This window comes from Tupaia chinensis, unplaced genomic scaffold (assembly GCF_000334495.1).
Source record: "Tupaia chinensis unplaced genomic scaffold, TupChi_1.0 Scaffold141293_1, whole genome shotgun sequence".
NCBI lineage: Eukaryota > Metazoa > Chordata > Mammalia > Scandentia > Tupaiidae > Tupaia > Tupaia belangeri.
Window position 1 is genome coordinate 342,609 of NW_006201156.1, and position 17,282 is coordinate 359,890.

Below are 17,282 nucleotides of genomic sequence, written 5' to 3' on the forward strand. Positions count from 1 at the left end.
ACAGGGAGAGGGCCAGTCCCCAGGCCCCCCCCCCCAGCCCCGCCTGGATCAGAAGCTGCACCCTGACCTTAGACTTGCTTCTTTCAGAAGAGGGCCCCCAAGGCCCCCCGCCCATCTGGCCGCTTCCTGGGAACCCCCTGGTGCCTGCAGCCTGGCTTCTTCCTGTTCTTCCTCCTGATCCAGAGTGTAGGCTTCTTCTGCTACGTCCACTTCAGGTGGGCCTTCCCATGCGGGACCCTCCTACAGCCTGGTGTCTCGGCTCTGGGCCATACCCATTTGATTTGAGAGAGGGCACCGAGGCCCGACGGTGGGGCTGCCCGGCCTACCAGATGGGCAAGGAACAGGGCTCAGGCGAGGATCTGTCCTTTCACTGGGCACTGCTGACCACCGGTCCTGCCCTCACAGAACTCACTCCCTCGAGTTAGAACAAGAAACTGCAGTTGCCCTGTGTGGGCAGGGCCGGGGTGGCTACGGGGGTGCAGGGAAACACTCGGCCCAGCTTAGGAAGACAGGGAATTGGCCTGGAGAGGACATTCGATGTGGGCCCTCCAGGTGTCCGGGAGTTTTCCAGCTGGCCAAGCCAGGCAAAGGCACTGATGCGGAGGGCAGAGCGTGGGCAAGGACGCAGAGGCAGGAAAACACGCGCCGTGGGAGCAGAGGCAGGGCTGACTTGTAGGATCGGGCGAGGGGAACTGCAAAGGTGGGGCGGTGGGGGCACCCTCCTGCATAGTGGGTTCGTGCTAGTGCACAAGCCCCGCTTAGAGACGCGGGGTGTGCTGAGGGCCTCGGAAGTGGGAAGGGCAGCCCGTGTTGGTGGAACCTCGAGGAGAAGCAGTGTGGGCTGGCGAGGTCCTGCAGGGGTGAAGTGTGTTGAGCTCTGAAAGGCGCAAGATGGAAATGCTCACAGACACCTGCACAAGCAGGGGAGCCTCCCAGACACACCTTAAGGGCCCTATGAGGCAGGCCACAGGGGCCACCGAAGGGTTTAGAGCAGGGGTGGCTATGATGCCATCAGTGTCAGAGACAAGTGTGTGAACCTTGGTTTCAAAAGCCCTGAAGGAGGCCCAAGTGACCTTCTCCTCTTCTCTGGCCGCAGGCAGGAGCTGGACAAGAGCCTTCGGGACCTGCCAGCCAACAGTCCTGCCCCGCGAGTGCTCAGAGCCCTGGGGGCTGTGAGGAGGCAGCTGCTGACCCCCGGCATGCGTGCCTGACCTGCCTCAAGGCTGCTTCTCATCCTGGGGCAGCCAGCAGCACTGGGAGATGGAGGGTTTGACCAGGATCTTCCCTCGGGGTGCCCAGCTCCCACCATACCTACGCTTCTGGGGGCTCCCACTCCCACTTTATTAAAGGTGACTTCCCCGGTGCCTTGATGTGCTCATTTACAGACCACAGAAGGCTGGGGCAGGCAAGGGGGCCTGAAGACCCAACACACATCCCCACGCGCCCTAGGCTACGGAGGGAGAGGGAGTCACCACTGTTCGTAATGCTGTCCCCAGATTAACCCAGGACATGGAGCTGTGCCTCCCGGTGTCCCTCCTGGCCCAGCGCAGCCAGCATCACGAGCCCTCTCCACCCCCTGCAGCTCCAGGGGCGGCAGGGTTAGGCATGTGACAGGCCTGGAGGAGCCAGAGGCAAACTCAGAACCGGAGCTGGGATTCCCGCGCTGCTCTGGCTCTCGGGTCTCCCTCCCTTTCCCAGCTTCAAGCTCTTTGGGCAGCTGCTGGGGGTGTGTGCGTGGGGAGGGGAGCGGGGCGGGGCCCTGGGTTGAGTTTCGCCCCCCTTGCTGCTACCTGGCTCCAGCTGCGATCCCGCCATCAGCGGCCCCGAGGGCAGGAGGTTCAAGAGGGCTGGGAGCAGGGTCGGGCGCGTTATCAGCGCAGCCCCTTGCCCCGGGGAGCGACCCCACCACTGGCGGCCCTAATCCGCTGTCAGCAGTGCCCAGGAGCTCGGCGTTGAAGGAGGCACGTGGGGGAGGCGGGAGTGGGGAGCGGGCACGTGGTGCAGCCTCCTCGGCCCCGTGCGGCCCCCCGCCCCCCGTGAGACCTAGTGCTGAAGTAGGCGCGGACGTGCGGTGTGCGGTGCGCGGTGCCCAGTGCCAGGCGCCCGGGGCCCGGGCCGGCGAAGACCATGGCGTTCATGGTGAAGACCATGGTGGGCGGCCAGCTGAAGAACCTCACCGGGAGCCTGGGGGGCGGCGAGGACAAAGGGGACGGCGACAAGTCGGCGGCCGAAGCGCAGGGCATGAGCCGGGAGGAGTACGAGGAGTATCAGAAGCAACTGGTGGAAGAAAAGTGAGTGGGGCCCTTCGCGACTCCAACGACCCCACCCCACGGCCGCTCGGCACACCGCTGGGCAGCCTCAGGCCCCAGGCCCCCTCCTCTGCTTCCCTGGACACGGCATGAGGTGGGGAGATGCTCTTTCAGCTGTCCCCAGAGCCACCCCGTCTCACGCTTGGACCCGCTGCAGCTTCGTACTCTGGACCAGAGCGAGTGGGGGGAGGGTCCACCAGGGCGAGAGACGACCCGGCTGGGGGGGGGGGCACGTGCATTTTTGACGAAACCAGTAATCCCTTAATCCGATCTGGTCCCAGCCGCCTGTGTCTTCCAACTGGGGTTCCTCTGAGCGAGGCTCTGAGACAGGCGGTGCATCCAAGGGGGTCGGAGTCTTGGAGACAGATGCCGAGATGGGGGCTCCCATAGGCATGGTATGGAGTCTGCCCTGTCCAGGCAGGGCCAGGAGTTAGCGGCTGGGCCCTGGAGCTGGGCTGCCTGGTTCAGATCCTGGCTTTGCGTTTGAGTAGCTGTGGGTAACTAGCAAAGCTACTTAACCTTTCTCTGCCTCCATTTACCCTTCTGGAAAATGGGGATGGTAAAACATGTGATTTTATCAATGAGGATGAAACGACAGTGTACGGGACCCTTCGGCATAGCGCCTGGCTCGCGTCTCCATTATTTTGTTCCTTTTCTTTTCAGTTTATTTATTTCTTCCACGAGAGAGAGAGACAGACACCCCCAACAGGATCTTGACGCCAAGATCCACTCCGAGCTTCAGCCAGCCCCAGATCGCGGGCAGGCAGGTGGACTCCAGCCCGTGCCAGTCCCCTGTGGGTCAATCTTGCAGCGTGCTGTGTTGCAGCTGCCTCATTCTTCAGCGCCCACTAAATGTTTGCTATTATTCACTGAATCCTCATAGCAGTTTTGTGAGTTGCAAAGTCTTAGCCACATTTTACAGAAGAGGAAGGTCAGCGACTTACCCAAGGGCATAGCTAAAGTGGCCGAGCAGCCAGGACAGGAACCGTCTATTCTCAATACGTTCCCGCACACGGCAGGGTGTGTCAGGGAGGGAAAGACCGAGTGGCACATCCACGAAGGTCTGCAGAGGGACCGACTGACGCCCCCGCCCCGCTAGCTCGTCCCGCGCCGGGCGCGCAGCCGCAAGGCGCTCTGTGATGGGAGAGCGCGGAAGACTAACCTAGGCCAGGACTCGGAGCCCTTCCGCCCCGCCCTCGCAGACCCCGCCCCTCTCCGAACTCTCGCGGTGACCCCGCCCCCGGTGCTTCCCAGGATGGAGCGGGACGCTCAGTTCGCGCAGAGGAAGGCAGAGCGGGCCACGCTGCGGAGCCACTTCCGAGACAAGTCCCGGCTGCCCAAGGTAAGCGGGCCCGGGCTTCGAGGCTGGTCCCGGACCGAGCTCCGCTCCTGACCTTCGCCACACTCTGGGAGGCGCGGCGTTGAGCTAGCCACACTCAGAGGGCCCAGTGCGATCCTCCTCCGCCTCATTCATTCCTTCAATAATTCGCGGTTAACCAGCGCCTGGGAGGGCTGGGACTGGGAGCTGAGGTGAAGCCCAGTCCTCGCGGAGACCGACAGGTTTGTGTTTCCGGAAGCCAATCCGTGGCCCCCGTCTCCTTCACCCTCTGCCTCCCCAAGCCCAGGTCAGGCCCAGGCAAACGCAGGTGCAGAAGAGGCCGGAAGGGGTTTTAACCCCAGGGATCAGTGCTCCCAGGGCTTCTGAACACACTTTCCAGACTGCACCCTGTGTGTGCCAGCAACTTGACACACAAGTGTCACCTCCCCTCCCACGCACACCCTGACGCTGCCAGGTCGTTCTCACCGACATCCACAGCGAGGACAGGAGGCTCGCAGAGATGAGGGATTTGGCTGAAGTTAGGAGCCTGTGAGTGCAGGAGCTGCACCTGAGCTCCTGCCTAGGTTCCCCAGCTGCCTGCTCCAGGACGCTTGGCTGTCTCGCAGGGCTGGAGCCTGCCCGCAGGGAGCAAAGGGCCCCAGCAGTCGGCATTCGGGGAGATGTCTCGGGAGACCCCCGGCTCCCAGGCTCCCCTGTGCACTGCGCCCCCCCCTTTGCCTGGGGCCTACGCCACTCCGGAATATCGCCTTGTGCTCCCAGCACTGTGTTCCACTCAGGGAGTAGACACAGCGCTGGCACCCCTGACATCGAGCTTCCACTCAGATGGAAGATCAAGTATGTGAAACTCACGTTCACTCAACGACCAACACTGACCCGGTCCCACGGGCAGCAGTCTTTTGGAAGTCTCTGAAAGGGAAAACGGGGCCAGAAAGCCTGTCAACTGCATGGCCAGCTAGGATGGGCTTCGTCCTGCGACGCCTGCACGCAGCACCTGAGCCCCAACTTCTGCCATCAGGGAACTCGGCCTCCGGTGGGGCACGAGTTGGAAAACCAAACCCCCGCAGAGGCATAGGCAGGGTGGCGACCTTCAGCGGCTGCCATCCAGAGAGCAAGCACCACCAGGATCAGTGGCATCAGTTCGAATCTATTGATAGATACCCCCTCTTCCGAGTCGCCTGACCCTGGGCGAGTTACTTACCTGCTCTGGGCCTCAGTGTCCTCACTTGGGAAGTGGAGACTCCCTGTCTCGCGGGGCCACTGTGGGACGTGAGCGCACCAGTTCAGTGTCAGTCGTGTAACAGGTGTTTGATAAACGGTACTGGCGTTGTCACTGGTTACCGCCTTCAGTGTAGTCAAAGATGCTTGACCCTCGACGAGGTGCCACAGTGCCACCCGGTGTTTCTCTTACTTCCTGTGCATCTCAGGGTGAAGAGGGGTGGTCTAAAGGCTAGGGATGAAAGTGCAAGGTCTCGGGACCAGCACTTAGCATCATGGCTATGTCTCTGGACTCCCGTGTAGTCGACTGTGGTTCGAGTCCCGGACCCAGTGGCTTAAACTCACACCGGCCCATGTGCATGTGTGCCCAAGATCCCGAGAGGAGAGTGGAGGAGAAGGGATTGTGGCGTGGCCATTCCCCCTGGGGGGTGATTTCTCACTTTCTGTCTCTATGTCTCTGTCTGTCTGACGAGCGCACGCGCCCTATAGCAAAAATCTCTAAAAAAAAAAAAGGAAGTGCGAGGTCTCCCCATCCAAGCATCAAACGCTTGCTCCTGGGTTTGGGGTTGGGGCTGAGTTTGTTGGAACAGGAGGCTTAAATCTCTGAGGGCCGGGAACCCAGTCCAGGCCTCCTCCCCGTAACCTCGAGCTGGGTCCTCACAGGCCAGCACCCCCACGCAACCCCCTCTTGCCTGCAGAATGAAACCGATGAGAGCCAGATCCAGATGGCCGGTGGGGATGTGGAGCTGCCCCGGGAGCTGGCCAAGATGATTGAGCAGGACACAGAGGAGGAGGAGGAGAGGGCCTCTGTCCTTGGGCAGCTGGCCGGCCTCCCTGGCCTGGACCTCGGCTCATTCAAGGACAAGGCCCAGGCCACACTGGGGGACCTCAAGCAATCAGCTGAGAAATGCCATGTCATGTGACCACTCCCCCTAGGGTTGCCCACTGGCGTGGCCAGAAGGCAAAGCCTACATGAGGGTTAACTTGCAGAGACCCATGCCCCACTTGGGGGTTGTTTCCCCTGCCCTTCCCTAGCCCACACCTGCCTTCTGGTCTGTCCATCTGCACTGGGAGCAGAGTCCCCAGGCCTCACCCTGCGCCTCAGGGCCACGGCCTCCCTCACTCAGCCTGGGGAGGCCTCCCAAGATAGCGGGAGTAAGTGCTCTCTCTCTGTCCGTGGCCCCAGTCCCTGCACACAGACAGACTCAGAGAGAGGCCGCAGGGGTGCAGAACAGCCCTGGCACGTAAGAGACATAAGCCGAGATGTGCCGTGGCACTGGCAGCCAGCCCCCTGAAGTTCCATCCAAACACTCAGACAGACACCCTCGGCAGGCAGGAGGCCTGGGCTTGAGTCTCCACCTTGCTATGCTGAAAGCTGCTGCTCCTCTGGGCCTCATTTCATCATCTGTCGAGTAGGGATGGACTGGACAGTTTCTAGCACTTTCCAGCCTGGTCTGTCAGCTCTGGAAGCCAAGCCCACACCCCTCCGTAGGCAGGGCGGCCGCTACAGCCACAGCCTCCAGCGTCTGCCACCTCGGGCTCCGGGAACCGAGCGAAGCTGTGAGGGGCTGAGTGCCAAGGATGGAGCTGGCACCACACAGTAGCCCAGGCAGCTCCAGGCCTTCTCCGGGCCCAGGGCCCAGCCGCTTTCTGTTCCGTTCCCGTAGAACTCTCTCTGGATTCCATAGCCGGAATCTTGTGTTGTCGCTCAATGAAAAATAAAAATCCCAAGTGACGTGCCTGACTTCCCTCTTCTTACTGAGCCCTGGAGTCTTAGAGTTCACGCCCCACCCACAGCCTACCCAGGAAGGGGGGTCCTCCACCTGCTTCCTCAGATGGCGGGGACACCCAGCTGGGGCTGGGGCGTCTCCTTGTTGCCCTCCCCACGCCAGCCCCAGGATGTCGAAGCTCTACCCTCAGCACCTGGGCAAGGGTGGGGTCTGAGTCGGAGCAGAGTCCAGCCTGGATCTGGATCAGGCTGGGTATTGAGGAGGGTCTGGCCATCCGCTGCATGGGGAGATACGGCGGGCAGTGGGGCCTCTGGGGCGTCACGGCTGTCCCTTCTCGTCTGGGAGGTAGAGCATGTACAGGGCGACCGTGTTCCAGCCCAGCAGTGCCGTGCGCCTTGTATTTGTTACCACCACTATTCCTACGTTTCATTTTGACCAGAGAGAGACGACGAGAAAGAGGGGGGGGGTGGGAAAGTAAGCAGCCAGGTCTGGGACTCAAACTGCGGTTGGTCGTGTGGGAGTCCAGCGCCCTGACCATCATGCCACCTGCCTGCCTCAGTGCTGTGCGACTTCCTCTCTCAGCTTGTTTTGTCGCCTGTAAAATGAAGAGCCCTCTCCCTGCAGTCAGACAACAACACATGTTTCAAAGGGTAACCCTTTTTAAAGCCCTTGTATGTGATAACTATCAGTAACTGGAAACTCATTTCTTTTTTCAATGAGAGAGAAAGCATCGGGGGGGTATTTTTACATGTGGACAGGTGCTGAACCTCCTGCCCCAGCCTCAGTGAGCTGGGACCACAGGTTTGTACCACCAAGCATGCCTGTGTAGGTGCAGCCAAGGATCAACGTGGACCTCCTGAGCAGCCTTGACCTGGAGGTTCTGTGAGCTGCCACCCGGGGGCCGGGCAGGAAGGTGTCGGAGGCCAGCCTGAGTGCTCCTCCACCCGCGCCCCAGCTGTGCAGGTCTGGGGCCCCTCCCACTGCTAGGCACTGCCTGTGGGGAGCCAGCCAAGATTCACAGGCCGCGGTCACCTGAGGGTTTGGTTTCAAGGGCAAGTTTCCATTAGGCCTCCTTTGTAAAATAAGAATGAGGAACATGAAACCTGGGCAGTAGAGAACAGGGGAGGGCAAGGTAGGGAGGCATACAGGCCCAGGACCGGGTCCCAGCCCTCTGAGCATCCGGGAAGGGGCCTGGACCTCTCGCCTGCTCCTAGACTGCCCCAGGAATGGCCAGTGGCCTCTGGCCGAAGCCCCTCCTGACCTTCCCCCAAGCTGGAAGAGACCTGGTCAGAGCCCCAGGCTGTGTGGGGCACAGGCTGGCAGCCAGGAGACCCACGTCAGCGCTGCACCCTCCAGGCCCTTCTGCCTAATGGGGCTGGACAGCCGTCCCCCCTCAGCGGTCTTCAGAGCCGAGGCGGGGAGGCAGGGTCTAGGGGAGCATGCATCGAACTTGTCACAGCAGGGCTGCTCCGGGCCTGGGGTGAGGGTCCTAAACCCCACACTGTTTCCCCTCTCAGCCTGGGAACTCCAAGGGGCCCTGACCCATTTGTATTTGAGGTAGGAGAAAAGGACCCTAAAATATAGTTAGGCTATAGGCCCAAAGGGGAACCCCGAAATGGCTAAGTTTGCAGATGGAGGCAGCAGTTCGGCTGGCTGCTCAGACCTGCCGTGTGGCTCAGTGGCTGACCTGGGCAGCTGGACTTAGGTTCACAACAAAGGCATTGTCCAGGCCCCGCCTTCTGGGAAGAGGGAAAATAGTTTTCATAGCCCAGAGCCTCTAGACGAGGTCTCCTGACTTTCTGCCCGCTCCAAAATTAGGAGAACGACTAGACTCATCCAGCCGCGGGGGAGCACATGCGTGAGCCCCACCTACAAGCCTGAATAAGGCCCCTCGAACCAGCTACAGATCCCTCTCCCCAGTTCCTCTGGGCAACCCATTTTCCGGGACCTCCCCCCCTTCTTGGGAGCTGTTTTTTCTCCCCTCTCCTTCAGCAAAGTCCCCGCTCTGCTCGACCTACCCTGTGTCTATGTCTAATTCTTCCTGAGCGTGGGACAGACCAGGTCTCTCTGTGAGTGCCGGACCTGATCACCCCTGTCCCCCTGCCTTAAACATATTGTCCCTGGAATGGGAGGAGGAGGCGCAGGGGCAGAAGGAGCCCATTCTGAGGCAAAGGCAGAGAGGGCGAGCATGGCGATCCCCGAAGGGGCAGCCCTCTGTGGGGCGACCACGCTGGAGCCCTCCTGGCACTTGCCCCAGGCCCTCCTCTCCCCACCCAGCTTCTGCTTCCTACTGAAGACATTGCGTCCTCCATCTACCTGGTGCGTGGGAGGCCACAAAGAAAGCCACTGCCACCAACACACCCCTGATGCCGCCCCGGCACCGAAGCGTGGACCTGAGGCTCCAGACCCCGCTTCCCCACTTCTCCTTGCCCTGCAGGCAATCTGCAAAGCTGGTGAGCCCCTGCCTCCACCTGTACATACTCACTGGGGTGAGGGGGGCAGGAGGGCTGGGAGCCCCACCCCCACCCTCAGAGCTCCACAGTGCAAAGGAACTCAGGGAACCTCCCCCAGGGAGCCTCTGGTCCCCTTCTGCCTTCCCCCATCCAGCAGCTCGGGAAGAGGGATGCAGAGAACGAGGTGTCGGGAGGGTGACCGGGTTCAGGAGCACTGAAGGTCTCCCTTTCCCCAACAGCCAGATGGTCCCTCGTCAGCCGCTGGAGGCCCGGCAGGCACTGGGGACAGCTGGGGCGTGCTCATTGGCTGAGCCGAGCTGCTGACGGCGCCTGTTGACCCAGCTGACGCGCAGGCTGTGAGGCTGGAGCTCTGTCCTCCACCCCGCAGCCCCTGGGCGGGGTGGGGGTGGGGAGTCCCAGAGCCGCCAGGCATGGCTGGCCCAGAGCCTGTGCGGGTGGGGGAGAGCCTGTGCGGGTGGGGAGGGCGGGCCGGCCTGTTGGGGGCCGCACTGGGAGGTGCCTGGCTGTGTGCAGGAGCTGCTCCTCCTGCGCGTCGGAGTGCGCCTGTACCTGGGCATCTACAGGCTGGCAGTGTCTGATTCCCTGCTCCTGCGTTTGTCTGGGGGTTCCAGCATCGAGTGTGCGTGTGAGACCTCCTCGAGCCCCAGCCTCAGGCAGGGCTAGGATGGCAACCTGGCCTCTGGGGACAAGAGCCTAGCTGACTTGCAGGAACCAATTCTATGTCCTTCCCCAGGTCCCAAAGAAAGGGCAGGCTGGGCACAGGGACGCCTGCGTCCCTTCTCTGCTGCTCCCAGGACTGGTCCCTTGCACGACAGAGGCTCCCCTCAGCTGGGCTGGTGCTGGCTCTGAGCTTGGGCACTGAGTAGGGGAGGAAGGACAGAGCTGGCTGGGGCCCCAGAGCATCGCTGGGGAAGAGGTGCCCTGCTGTGGACACCTTCGGAGTGTCTGAGGTGACAGGTGGGAACAAATCCTACTCTTCAGAGGGGGAGAAGTATCTAGTTTCATTTGTTTTGTTTGTGGAGGGAGGTGTAAGAGACAGGCACCCTTGATGAGCCCCTCTGGCAAGCTGGGCACTGCTCACTCACTGGCCTGGTGAGGGGGTGGGAGCCCAGGGGACCCTGTTGGGCAGGAAGGGTGTGGTGCGGAGGGCAGAGCAGTTCAGAGGACTGCACCCCTAGTTTGGAGCAGAGAAGGGCAGAGATTTTCCTGGCCCCAGGCTGTGCCCCCATTCCCAGGTGATGGGATCCCCAGGTCTGAGGGCAGGAGGCAGGTGTGGCCATCACGACTCCCCCAAGATCTCCCAGGCCTACCTCGGTTTCCCCAGCTTTTTTCCTGGGACCTTCTTTCCCCGGCTGTGAACAGGGGACATCTCTCCTGTTTTTTCTGTGGCAAGAAGACATGCACGAGTAGAGAAAATAATTTAATAAAGAAACAGCGAGGTGCGTTCTCTACACCCAGTCTCAAAAGCAGCTTCTCTGGTTTTAGAAAAGAACCCCCCGGAAAGCTGTAGGTGTTGCGTCCCTCCCTAGCCAAACTCCCGCTGTCCTCCGAGCGCCCACCACGAGGCTCAGCAGCTCCATGGCAGAGGCGGGGAGACCCCGGCCCAGGATGCAGAAGGGGCTGGCCCGGGGTCACACGCTGAGGTAGCGGCAGTGTTGGGCCAGACCTGCCACGGGGCTGTGCTGGGGCTGTGCTCTCCCTCCCTGCCTCCCTGAAGCCTGAGGGGCTGGGGCAGTCCCCAAGCACCCCCTCCTGGACTCCAGCTCTGGCACAGGGTCCGCTCTGCAGGATGGGGTGCTCCCCAGAGAGAAAAGGAGGTGCAGATGACTAAGCCCTCCCCGTGCCCCCGGGCGAGGGCGAGGACCAGGCGTGGGCTTCTCAATTTGCCCGGCGTGGGAGACTGATTTCATGTGGATTGTCTCGAGTCCTGAGATGACAGCAAGGTAGTTCCCAGAGGGCTGGTGAGTTCCGTGGGGTGGTGTGCACGCCACGGGGTGGGCAGTCCCTGAGGGGCCTCCGAGTGCCCATTCCAGGCATGAGGGCAGCAAGAGGGAGTAAGGGCTCCAGGCTGGGTGGGTCAGGGCACAGCTGCCAGCTGGCGGGGTGTGGGCAGGAGCAGCAGTGCCCCGCGAGGGCCCTTGCCTTCTCAGAGCAGAAATGGCCGATGCTCGAGGCCCCAGAATGGACAGGCTCAGGACCCAGTGGACAGGCCACCACGTAACAGGTCTCATGGGGAAATACTGTCCTCCCAGAGTCCCTGCCAAGACCTAATGCTCCTGGCACACGAAGCAGGCTGGGACACGTGGAGACCCCCAGGTCAAGGACCCTGGGGCTCGGGGGTCTCAAGGTTGCCCCTCTAAGAAGCCTGCTCCCTGGGCTGCAGAGAGCTGTGGAGTTCCTGGTACCAGCCTGGGGTACGCCCTTCCGCTCCTGGGGCCTGCGGTCAGTCCAGGCGTCCTTGGGTCACTGCAGGGTGCAGGCTGTGTGGGGAGCAGGGAGGGTCAGTCCCGGTCTGCAGCACTTGAGCAGGTCCCAGGGCTGCCCCCAGCCCACCCCACCCCACCCCTCCCTGCGTGGAGGGTCAGCCCTCAGGGCAGGACTCACAGCTGCGGACAGACTCGGACAGCCCCTCTTTGTCCAGAGAATCCGCTTCCCAGCGAGACTCCTTCATCTGTGGGTGTGGGCACGGCGAAGCAGGGTTAGTGGCAGCCAGAGGCCGACAGCCCTGGGAACCAGGAGTGTGGAGACGGGACTGGGATGGGGTCTAGAGGGAGATGCATGGGGGTGGGGCGGAGGGCTGGCACAGGCCGCACAGCCATACCCACCTTGATCTGCTCCTTCAGGCACTCAGCTCGAGCCATGAGGGTCTGAACCTGCCACGGGAGCACATGCCCACGGGTGGGCATGGGGATCAAAACCGGGCTCCTCCTCACCCCAGGCTCTCCAGAACCCTCTGCCCCAATGCAGTCCCTTATCTGCTCTCCCTCCTCCGGGAGGCCTTCCTGACTGCACCGCCCAGCTGGCTGCCTGCTGCTGGGTTCCCTGATCCCGGCTATCTCGTGGCCCAACCTGAGCACCCTAGCCCTGATGGCGCATGGGCCGCTGAGGTTCAGAACACCCAGAGGGAGTTGGAAGAGATCCCCACTGTCGGGCAGATTAGAAGGGGAGGAGGGAGCCCCCAACCCTCCTGAGCCGGTGGGCACCTCAGCATGCAGCAGCTCCCGCCTGCGGCCTGAGGGCTCCGCTGTAAAGAGAGGGCACGTGGTGAGGTCGGGCAGTGGCCAGGGCCGGGGCAGGGTGACGGGGCCTCACCGGCCAGCAGCAGCAGCAGCTCCCCCAGCCCGTGCTGGTACAGGTCCAGGGCATCCTGCTCCTTGCCAGCTTCCTCCTCCTGCAGCGACGGGGCACAGGTGGGCTGCGGTCCCCACCGGAGTCCTCCCTGCCCCAGGACCCTCCCCCTGGGCACGCACCTTGGCCATGGCAGCCGAAGCCACGTCTAGGGCAGCGAGGAGGCGTGGCTTGTCGCGGGCCATCTCTGCGGTGAGAGGCTCAGGGTGAGGGGAGCAGTCCGTCTCCCCGGGGAGCCTGCCCCATGGCCGGGCACCCACGCCTACCTCGGAGCAGGCCCCGGGCAGAGGTGCCCTGCCGCAGCAGGGCCTGGTTGGAGGACGAGACGATGGCCTTGAGCTCCTCGGCCCGGGACACGTACTGCCCCACCTGTGGGAGGGCCAGGTCAGTGACTGCTCCCAGCTGTGAGCACATCCGGGGACGTTCCTGTGTGAAGACAGCCAGTCCCCGGAAACCCCAGGGCCTCGTCCTCTCCCTGCACCCCCACTGGTGTGCTCTTGGGGCTCTCACTCACCCACCTTTGCCTTAATTGCCTCCTTCCGCTGGGTGTCCACCTCGTCTGCAGAAGGTGGGGCGTGTGTGAGGGATCTGGGAGGGGGGACCCCGGCCCACACCGAACCCTCCGGAACCCCCCAAAGCATTGCATTCTGGGTTTAGGCTCTGCTTCTCCCACAAGCTCCCAGATGGGGCACTCCTGGATCCGTCCTCCACAGGGACCGCGGGCCCACCCTGTGCCCGGGGCCGCGCTCGGCCACTCACAGTGTAGGGCCGGCACCAGGAAGTCCAGGGCCTGGCAGTAGAGAGACAGGGCGGCCGCGGCGTCACCCTCCTGGTCCTTCTTCACAGCCTGCACCACCAGCGAGGTCTGGGGCCAGGCAGGGCGGGGGTCAGGTGCCTCCCTGCCTCCCCGACACCACGGCCACTCTGCCTGGTGAGACCCCAGCCGGCCCTCGCCCGCCCATCCCTGCTGGCCTGCTCACCGCGCGTGCCAGGCTCTCCCCACTGGGCATATGCTCCAGGTCCACCCAGGGGTGGGCGAAGAAGTCCTGGAAGGAGATGCGCCGGCCAGGGTCCCGCTCCAGAAGCCGCCGCAGCAGGTCCCGGCAGTCTCGGGAGAGCGGGGGCCGCAGCGGGAGCTGGGCCGGGTGGGGGGCAGGTCATGCTGGGCTCTGACACCTCGGCCCCCAGCCCAGAGACCTGTCAGGACAACCCTCAGCCCCTCAGGCAAAGCTCTGAGACCCAGAGGACAAGATCAGCTGCAGACGGTGACAGTGACAAAGTCAGCAGAGGCCAGGCTCCTGCCCAGGCCCTCAGGGGGACCCTGGGCTGCTGGAGAGCCCTGTTTAGGGGCCAGCCCTCCCCTGGACTACGCTTCTGGGGAGGCTGGCCTGGCTCTGCCGTGGGCTCTCCTCACAGAAGCCCGCCTATGCTCTGTGGGGCAGGCTCCCTGCTGCCTGCCGGGGGCTGATCTGGGTCCCTGGGACAGACAGAGTCTCGACTTCTATAAGGCCCCACCACCAGGAGGGAGCTCAGTGCCTGCACCCCAGACTGTACAGATGGACAGAGGTCCAGAACCTTAGGGCCCTGACTCCCCCTGCCCCCTACGGTTGCCAGGGCCCTGTCAGACCCACCTCTATGACCCGGTTGCTGCGGATCTTCTCTTCCAGCTCCAAGAATGACCTGGAGGCAAAGGGGGGCTGCCCAAAGAGGGCTTCTGTGGGAGGGAGACAGAGGGGCTGTGAGCAGGGGGTGGGTCGAACCTGGTTTGACTCATTCCTCGGGCAGGGCCCACCACCCCTCAGAGCAGGGGCTGGGCCAGAAATCAGCCTCACCAGGCCCTTAGGGAGTGGCCCCAAGGGCCTGCCCAAGGACGCGCAGTGCTGGCCCCAGGAGGGGGGACAGGCTCTCACCGTACAGGATGACCCCCACGGACCAGAGGTCCACGCGGGCGTCGTACTGCCGCCGGCACACCATCTCGGGGGCCATGTAGAGGGGGGAGCCGCGGAGCACGTGTTTCTCGTCCCACGGAGACATGTGCTGTGCGAAGCCGAAGTCTGTAGGCAGAAGCCAGATGGCAGGGCTCAGGTACATGGCCGTGCTGGCCTGGGAGCCCTGGAGGGCCCCTCCACTTCCAGACTCAGAGGGTCAATGCTGCTTCCCAGTCTGTGGCCACCCTCTCCTGGGGTGCACATCCCACATGGTCCTCAGACACCTTTTCCCCCTGAAACCCACCGGGCCACACAGCTATGTGGTCATGCCATGCCCTGCACTCTCCCAGAGAGCTTGGCTTATACCATGCCCTCTGGCCCCTGGCACAAGAAAATTCTCATCCAAGTTCTGTTGGCCCCCTACTTTCCCATGCCACCACAGACTGAGTCAGTTTGAACCCCAATCCTGACGACTGACCAAGGCTGTGTGATCAGCATCACACCCTGAACCCTGGCACTGTCCCCAGACAGAGCCCCAGACCTGGCCACAGGCTGAGCCCTGACTCTACCCACACACAGGGGACTTGAGTGCAGGCAGCCTGAGGGTGGGCCCCTTTCGGTGATGGGGCCGGGCCCTGACCTCCGGCCTGTCCCTGTGTGATGACTCAACAGAAGGCCCCGCAACAGCCAGCACTGTGCGGTGAGCCCTGGCACCGGAGGTGTCTGCACCCTCCCTGAGCCTCCGTCCCGTCCCAGACGCAGACCTGCCAGTTTCAGGTGGGGCTTCTCCAAGGAGCTCAGCAGGATGTTCTGTGGCTTCAGGTCCAGGTGGGCGATGTTCCGCTCATGCAGAAACTGCAGGGCACTCGCTGGGGGCAGGATGGGTGCAGAGACAGGTCAGAGGGGACGTCTGTCACCTGGCCTTCACATTCCCAGGCCTGTGCCCGTCTCTTCCACTTGCATGTTCTGGCCTGGCTGGTCCAGAAATGCTTTGTGGCCAGCACCAGGCTCCTGACACTTCTAAGAGGTTGCAGCCCCACCTGAAACGTCCGCCTCCCTCCCTTCTGCCACTTCACAACTCGCTCCTCCTCCGGTATAGGGCGTGTACGCTCATCAGAGAGACAGAGAGAGAGTGAGACAGAAAGTGAAAAATCACCCCCTGGGGGTATGGCCATGCTTCAATCCCTTCTCCTCCATTCTCACTGTGGGATATGGGGCATGCACACACATGTGCCCGGCATGAGTGTCAAATCTCTGGCTCTGGGACACAAACTTGCTGGCCACGTGGGAATCCAGTGGTTAGCCACGTGGGAGTCCAGCAATGTAACCATGACGCCATCTGCTGGTCTCAAATAAATAATTCATAAGAAAATAAAAATCCAAGCTGGGGAGGGTCCCAGGACCCTGGCAGGACACCCTAGCAGGCCAGCCAGCGACCCCGATCCCATGTGCATGTATGTGCATGTACGTGTGTGTAGGGGGAAGAGAACCTCAGTCCCACTGATTGCAGGAAGACAAGCGAATGCTACCAAACCACCACCAGCGAGGGAAAGACAGCTTTCTTTTTCCTTTTCTCTTGGGCAGGAGACCACTGCGAGGCTTGCCAGGGTTCTACACCTGGGGCAGGGGTGGGGGCGGAGGGGCAGAGAACATGAGAAAGTCAGAGGCTCTCACCCAACTGCTGCATGAAGATTCGAGCCACCTTCTCTGGCAGAATCCTGCGAGCATGGATGAAGCGGGACAGGTCGCCCCCTGCGCAGAATTCCATGATGAGGTAGATGTTGTCGCTGTCCCACTGTGGTTAGAGGCAGAGAGGCAGCCTGAAGCCAGCGTCCCTTCCCCAGCCGCCTCTGGGGGCGGCCCCACCCCAGGCGCGCACCTGGAAGTCTTTCAGCTGCACGATATGGGGGTGTCGAATGCCCTTGAGGATCTCGATCTCCGTCAGGAGGTTTTCCACTGATGCCTTGTTCAGACTCTTCTTGGCCACACACTTTATGGCCACTACCTCGCGAGTGTCCTTCTGAGGGGACAGGAGACTTGGGGGCTCTGGCTGGAAGGGCTCTGGTTCCCTCTGTCCCCTCCCGGCCTGCCGGTTCCTTCCACACCGGCAGCCTGGCTCTCCAGCCCAGCCTGGGTGCTCTGAGCCGCGCGCAGTAATCAGCTCCGCATTCTGCATTCCCGGGCGCCCATGAGGCTGCGCTGAGCGCTCGGGGCCCACTCCGCCTCCTAACTGGGTCCGGCCTTGCAGAGCCGGCCCAGGCTCCTCCCAGCCCACCGGGCAGCTTCCGTTTTGAGCCCGTTTTTCAGTCCCTGACAGCCTAGGCGACAGCCAGGTCTGCACCTGCCCCTCCAGACAAAGCAGCGATGTGTACATGTGTGTTTGGGGACCTCGGAGCGGCGGTCAGCTCCGACCTGCTCCGCCGAGGGAGCTCGGGCATCCTGGGCCTACCAGCCCGCAATCCTCTTCTGGTCTCCCCGGCGGCAACCACGGGGCTGCTCCGGGATGGCGGGCCCAGGGGCCCCTCCGGGAGGCCCGCCCACACCCACCTTGGCGTAGGCCTTGTACACCGTGGCGTACGTGCCACTGCCCAGGCGCTCGGTGAGGATGAAGCCGTCTAGCCGCGGGGGGCCCCAGCCGGGCCCTGCCATCCCGCCTGCCCGGTGCCCGCAGCCAGGAGCTTCCTGGTTGCTAGCCCGGGTTCCGGCGGGGAGCGGAGCGGGGAGAACCGGGCGGAGAGACTGGACTCCACGCTGCCCCCAGCGCCGCCCTCCGGAAGTGCGGCTCGCAGGGCGGGGCCAGTGGGGGCGAGGCTCCGCCCCTAAGGCTCCTCCCCGGCGCTTGCCCTGCCTCTACTCGCGCGAGGTGCCCGCAGATCCGCGTCTCTGCGAGATCCATTTGGGCACCCTGAGGCCGCTGCGGGCGGGGACAGCAGACGCTG

General features: G+C 62.9%; 3 protein-coding genes across 6 annotated transcripts in view; 2 read left to right on the forward strand and 1 right to left on the reverse strand.

The window, feature by feature from the left end:
* The window catches only part of LMAN1L (lectin, mannose binding 1 like), a 14,153-nt gene extending 12,797 nt beyond the window's left edge, over nt 1–1,356 (forward strand). The window contains exons 12-13 of the mRNA XM_027766153.1: nt 88–215; nt 1,097–1,356. Of these exons, the coding sequence (XP_027621954.1) occupies nt 88–215; nt 1,097–1,211 (243 nt within the window). The 3' untranslated portion in view covers nt 1,212–1,356. The remainder of the gene's footprint in view (nt 1–87; nt 216–1,096) is intronic.
* Nucleotides 1,357–2,041: 685 nt separating this feature from the next.
* Nucleotides 2,042–6,597, forward strand: CPLX3 (complexin 3). The gene is made up of 3 exons (XM_006163026.2): nt 2,042–2,291; nt 3,564–3,651; nt 5,562–6,597. The coding sequence occupies exons 1-3, from the start codon at nt 2,128–2,130 to the stop codon at nt 5,784–5,786; spliced, it is 477 nt and encodes a 158-aa protein (XP_006163088.1). The 5' UTR covers nt 2,042–2,127; the 3' UTR covers nt 5,787–6,597.
* Nucleotides 6,598–10,474: 3,877 nt separating this feature from the next.
* On the reverse strand, nt 10,475–17,103 carry ULK3 (unc-51 like kinase 3). Of its 4 annotated transcripts, none has more exons than XM_006163027.3 (16): nt 16,891–17,103; nt 16,223–16,360; nt 16,018–16,138; nt 15,108–15,212; nt 14,326–14,469; nt 14,047–14,129; nt 13,396–13,551; nt 13,175–13,280; nt 12,934–12,974; nt 12,682–12,784; nt 12,538–12,602; nt 12,380–12,458; nt 12,271–12,311; nt 11,893–11,940; nt 11,672–11,738; nt 10,475–11,547 (listed from the first exon to the last, which is right to left on the reverse strand). In XM_006163027.3, the coding sequence occupies exons 1-16, from the start codon at nt 16,990–16,992 to the stop codon at nt 11,531–11,533; spliced, it is 1,416 nt and encodes a 471-aa protein (XP_006163089.1). In that variant the 5' UTR covers nt 16,993–17,103; the 3' UTR covers nt 10,475–11,530. The 4 variants fall into 4 exon arrangements, with proteins under 4 accessions (XP_006163089.1, XP_006163091.1, XP_027621964.1 ...); XM_006163029.3 differs by having other exon boundaries at nt 16,223–16,363; XM_027766163.1 differs by lacking the exon at nt 16,891–17,103 and having other exon boundaries at nt 16,018–16,095; nt 16,223–16,321.
* Nucleotides 17,104–17,282: the final 179 nt, after the last annotated feature.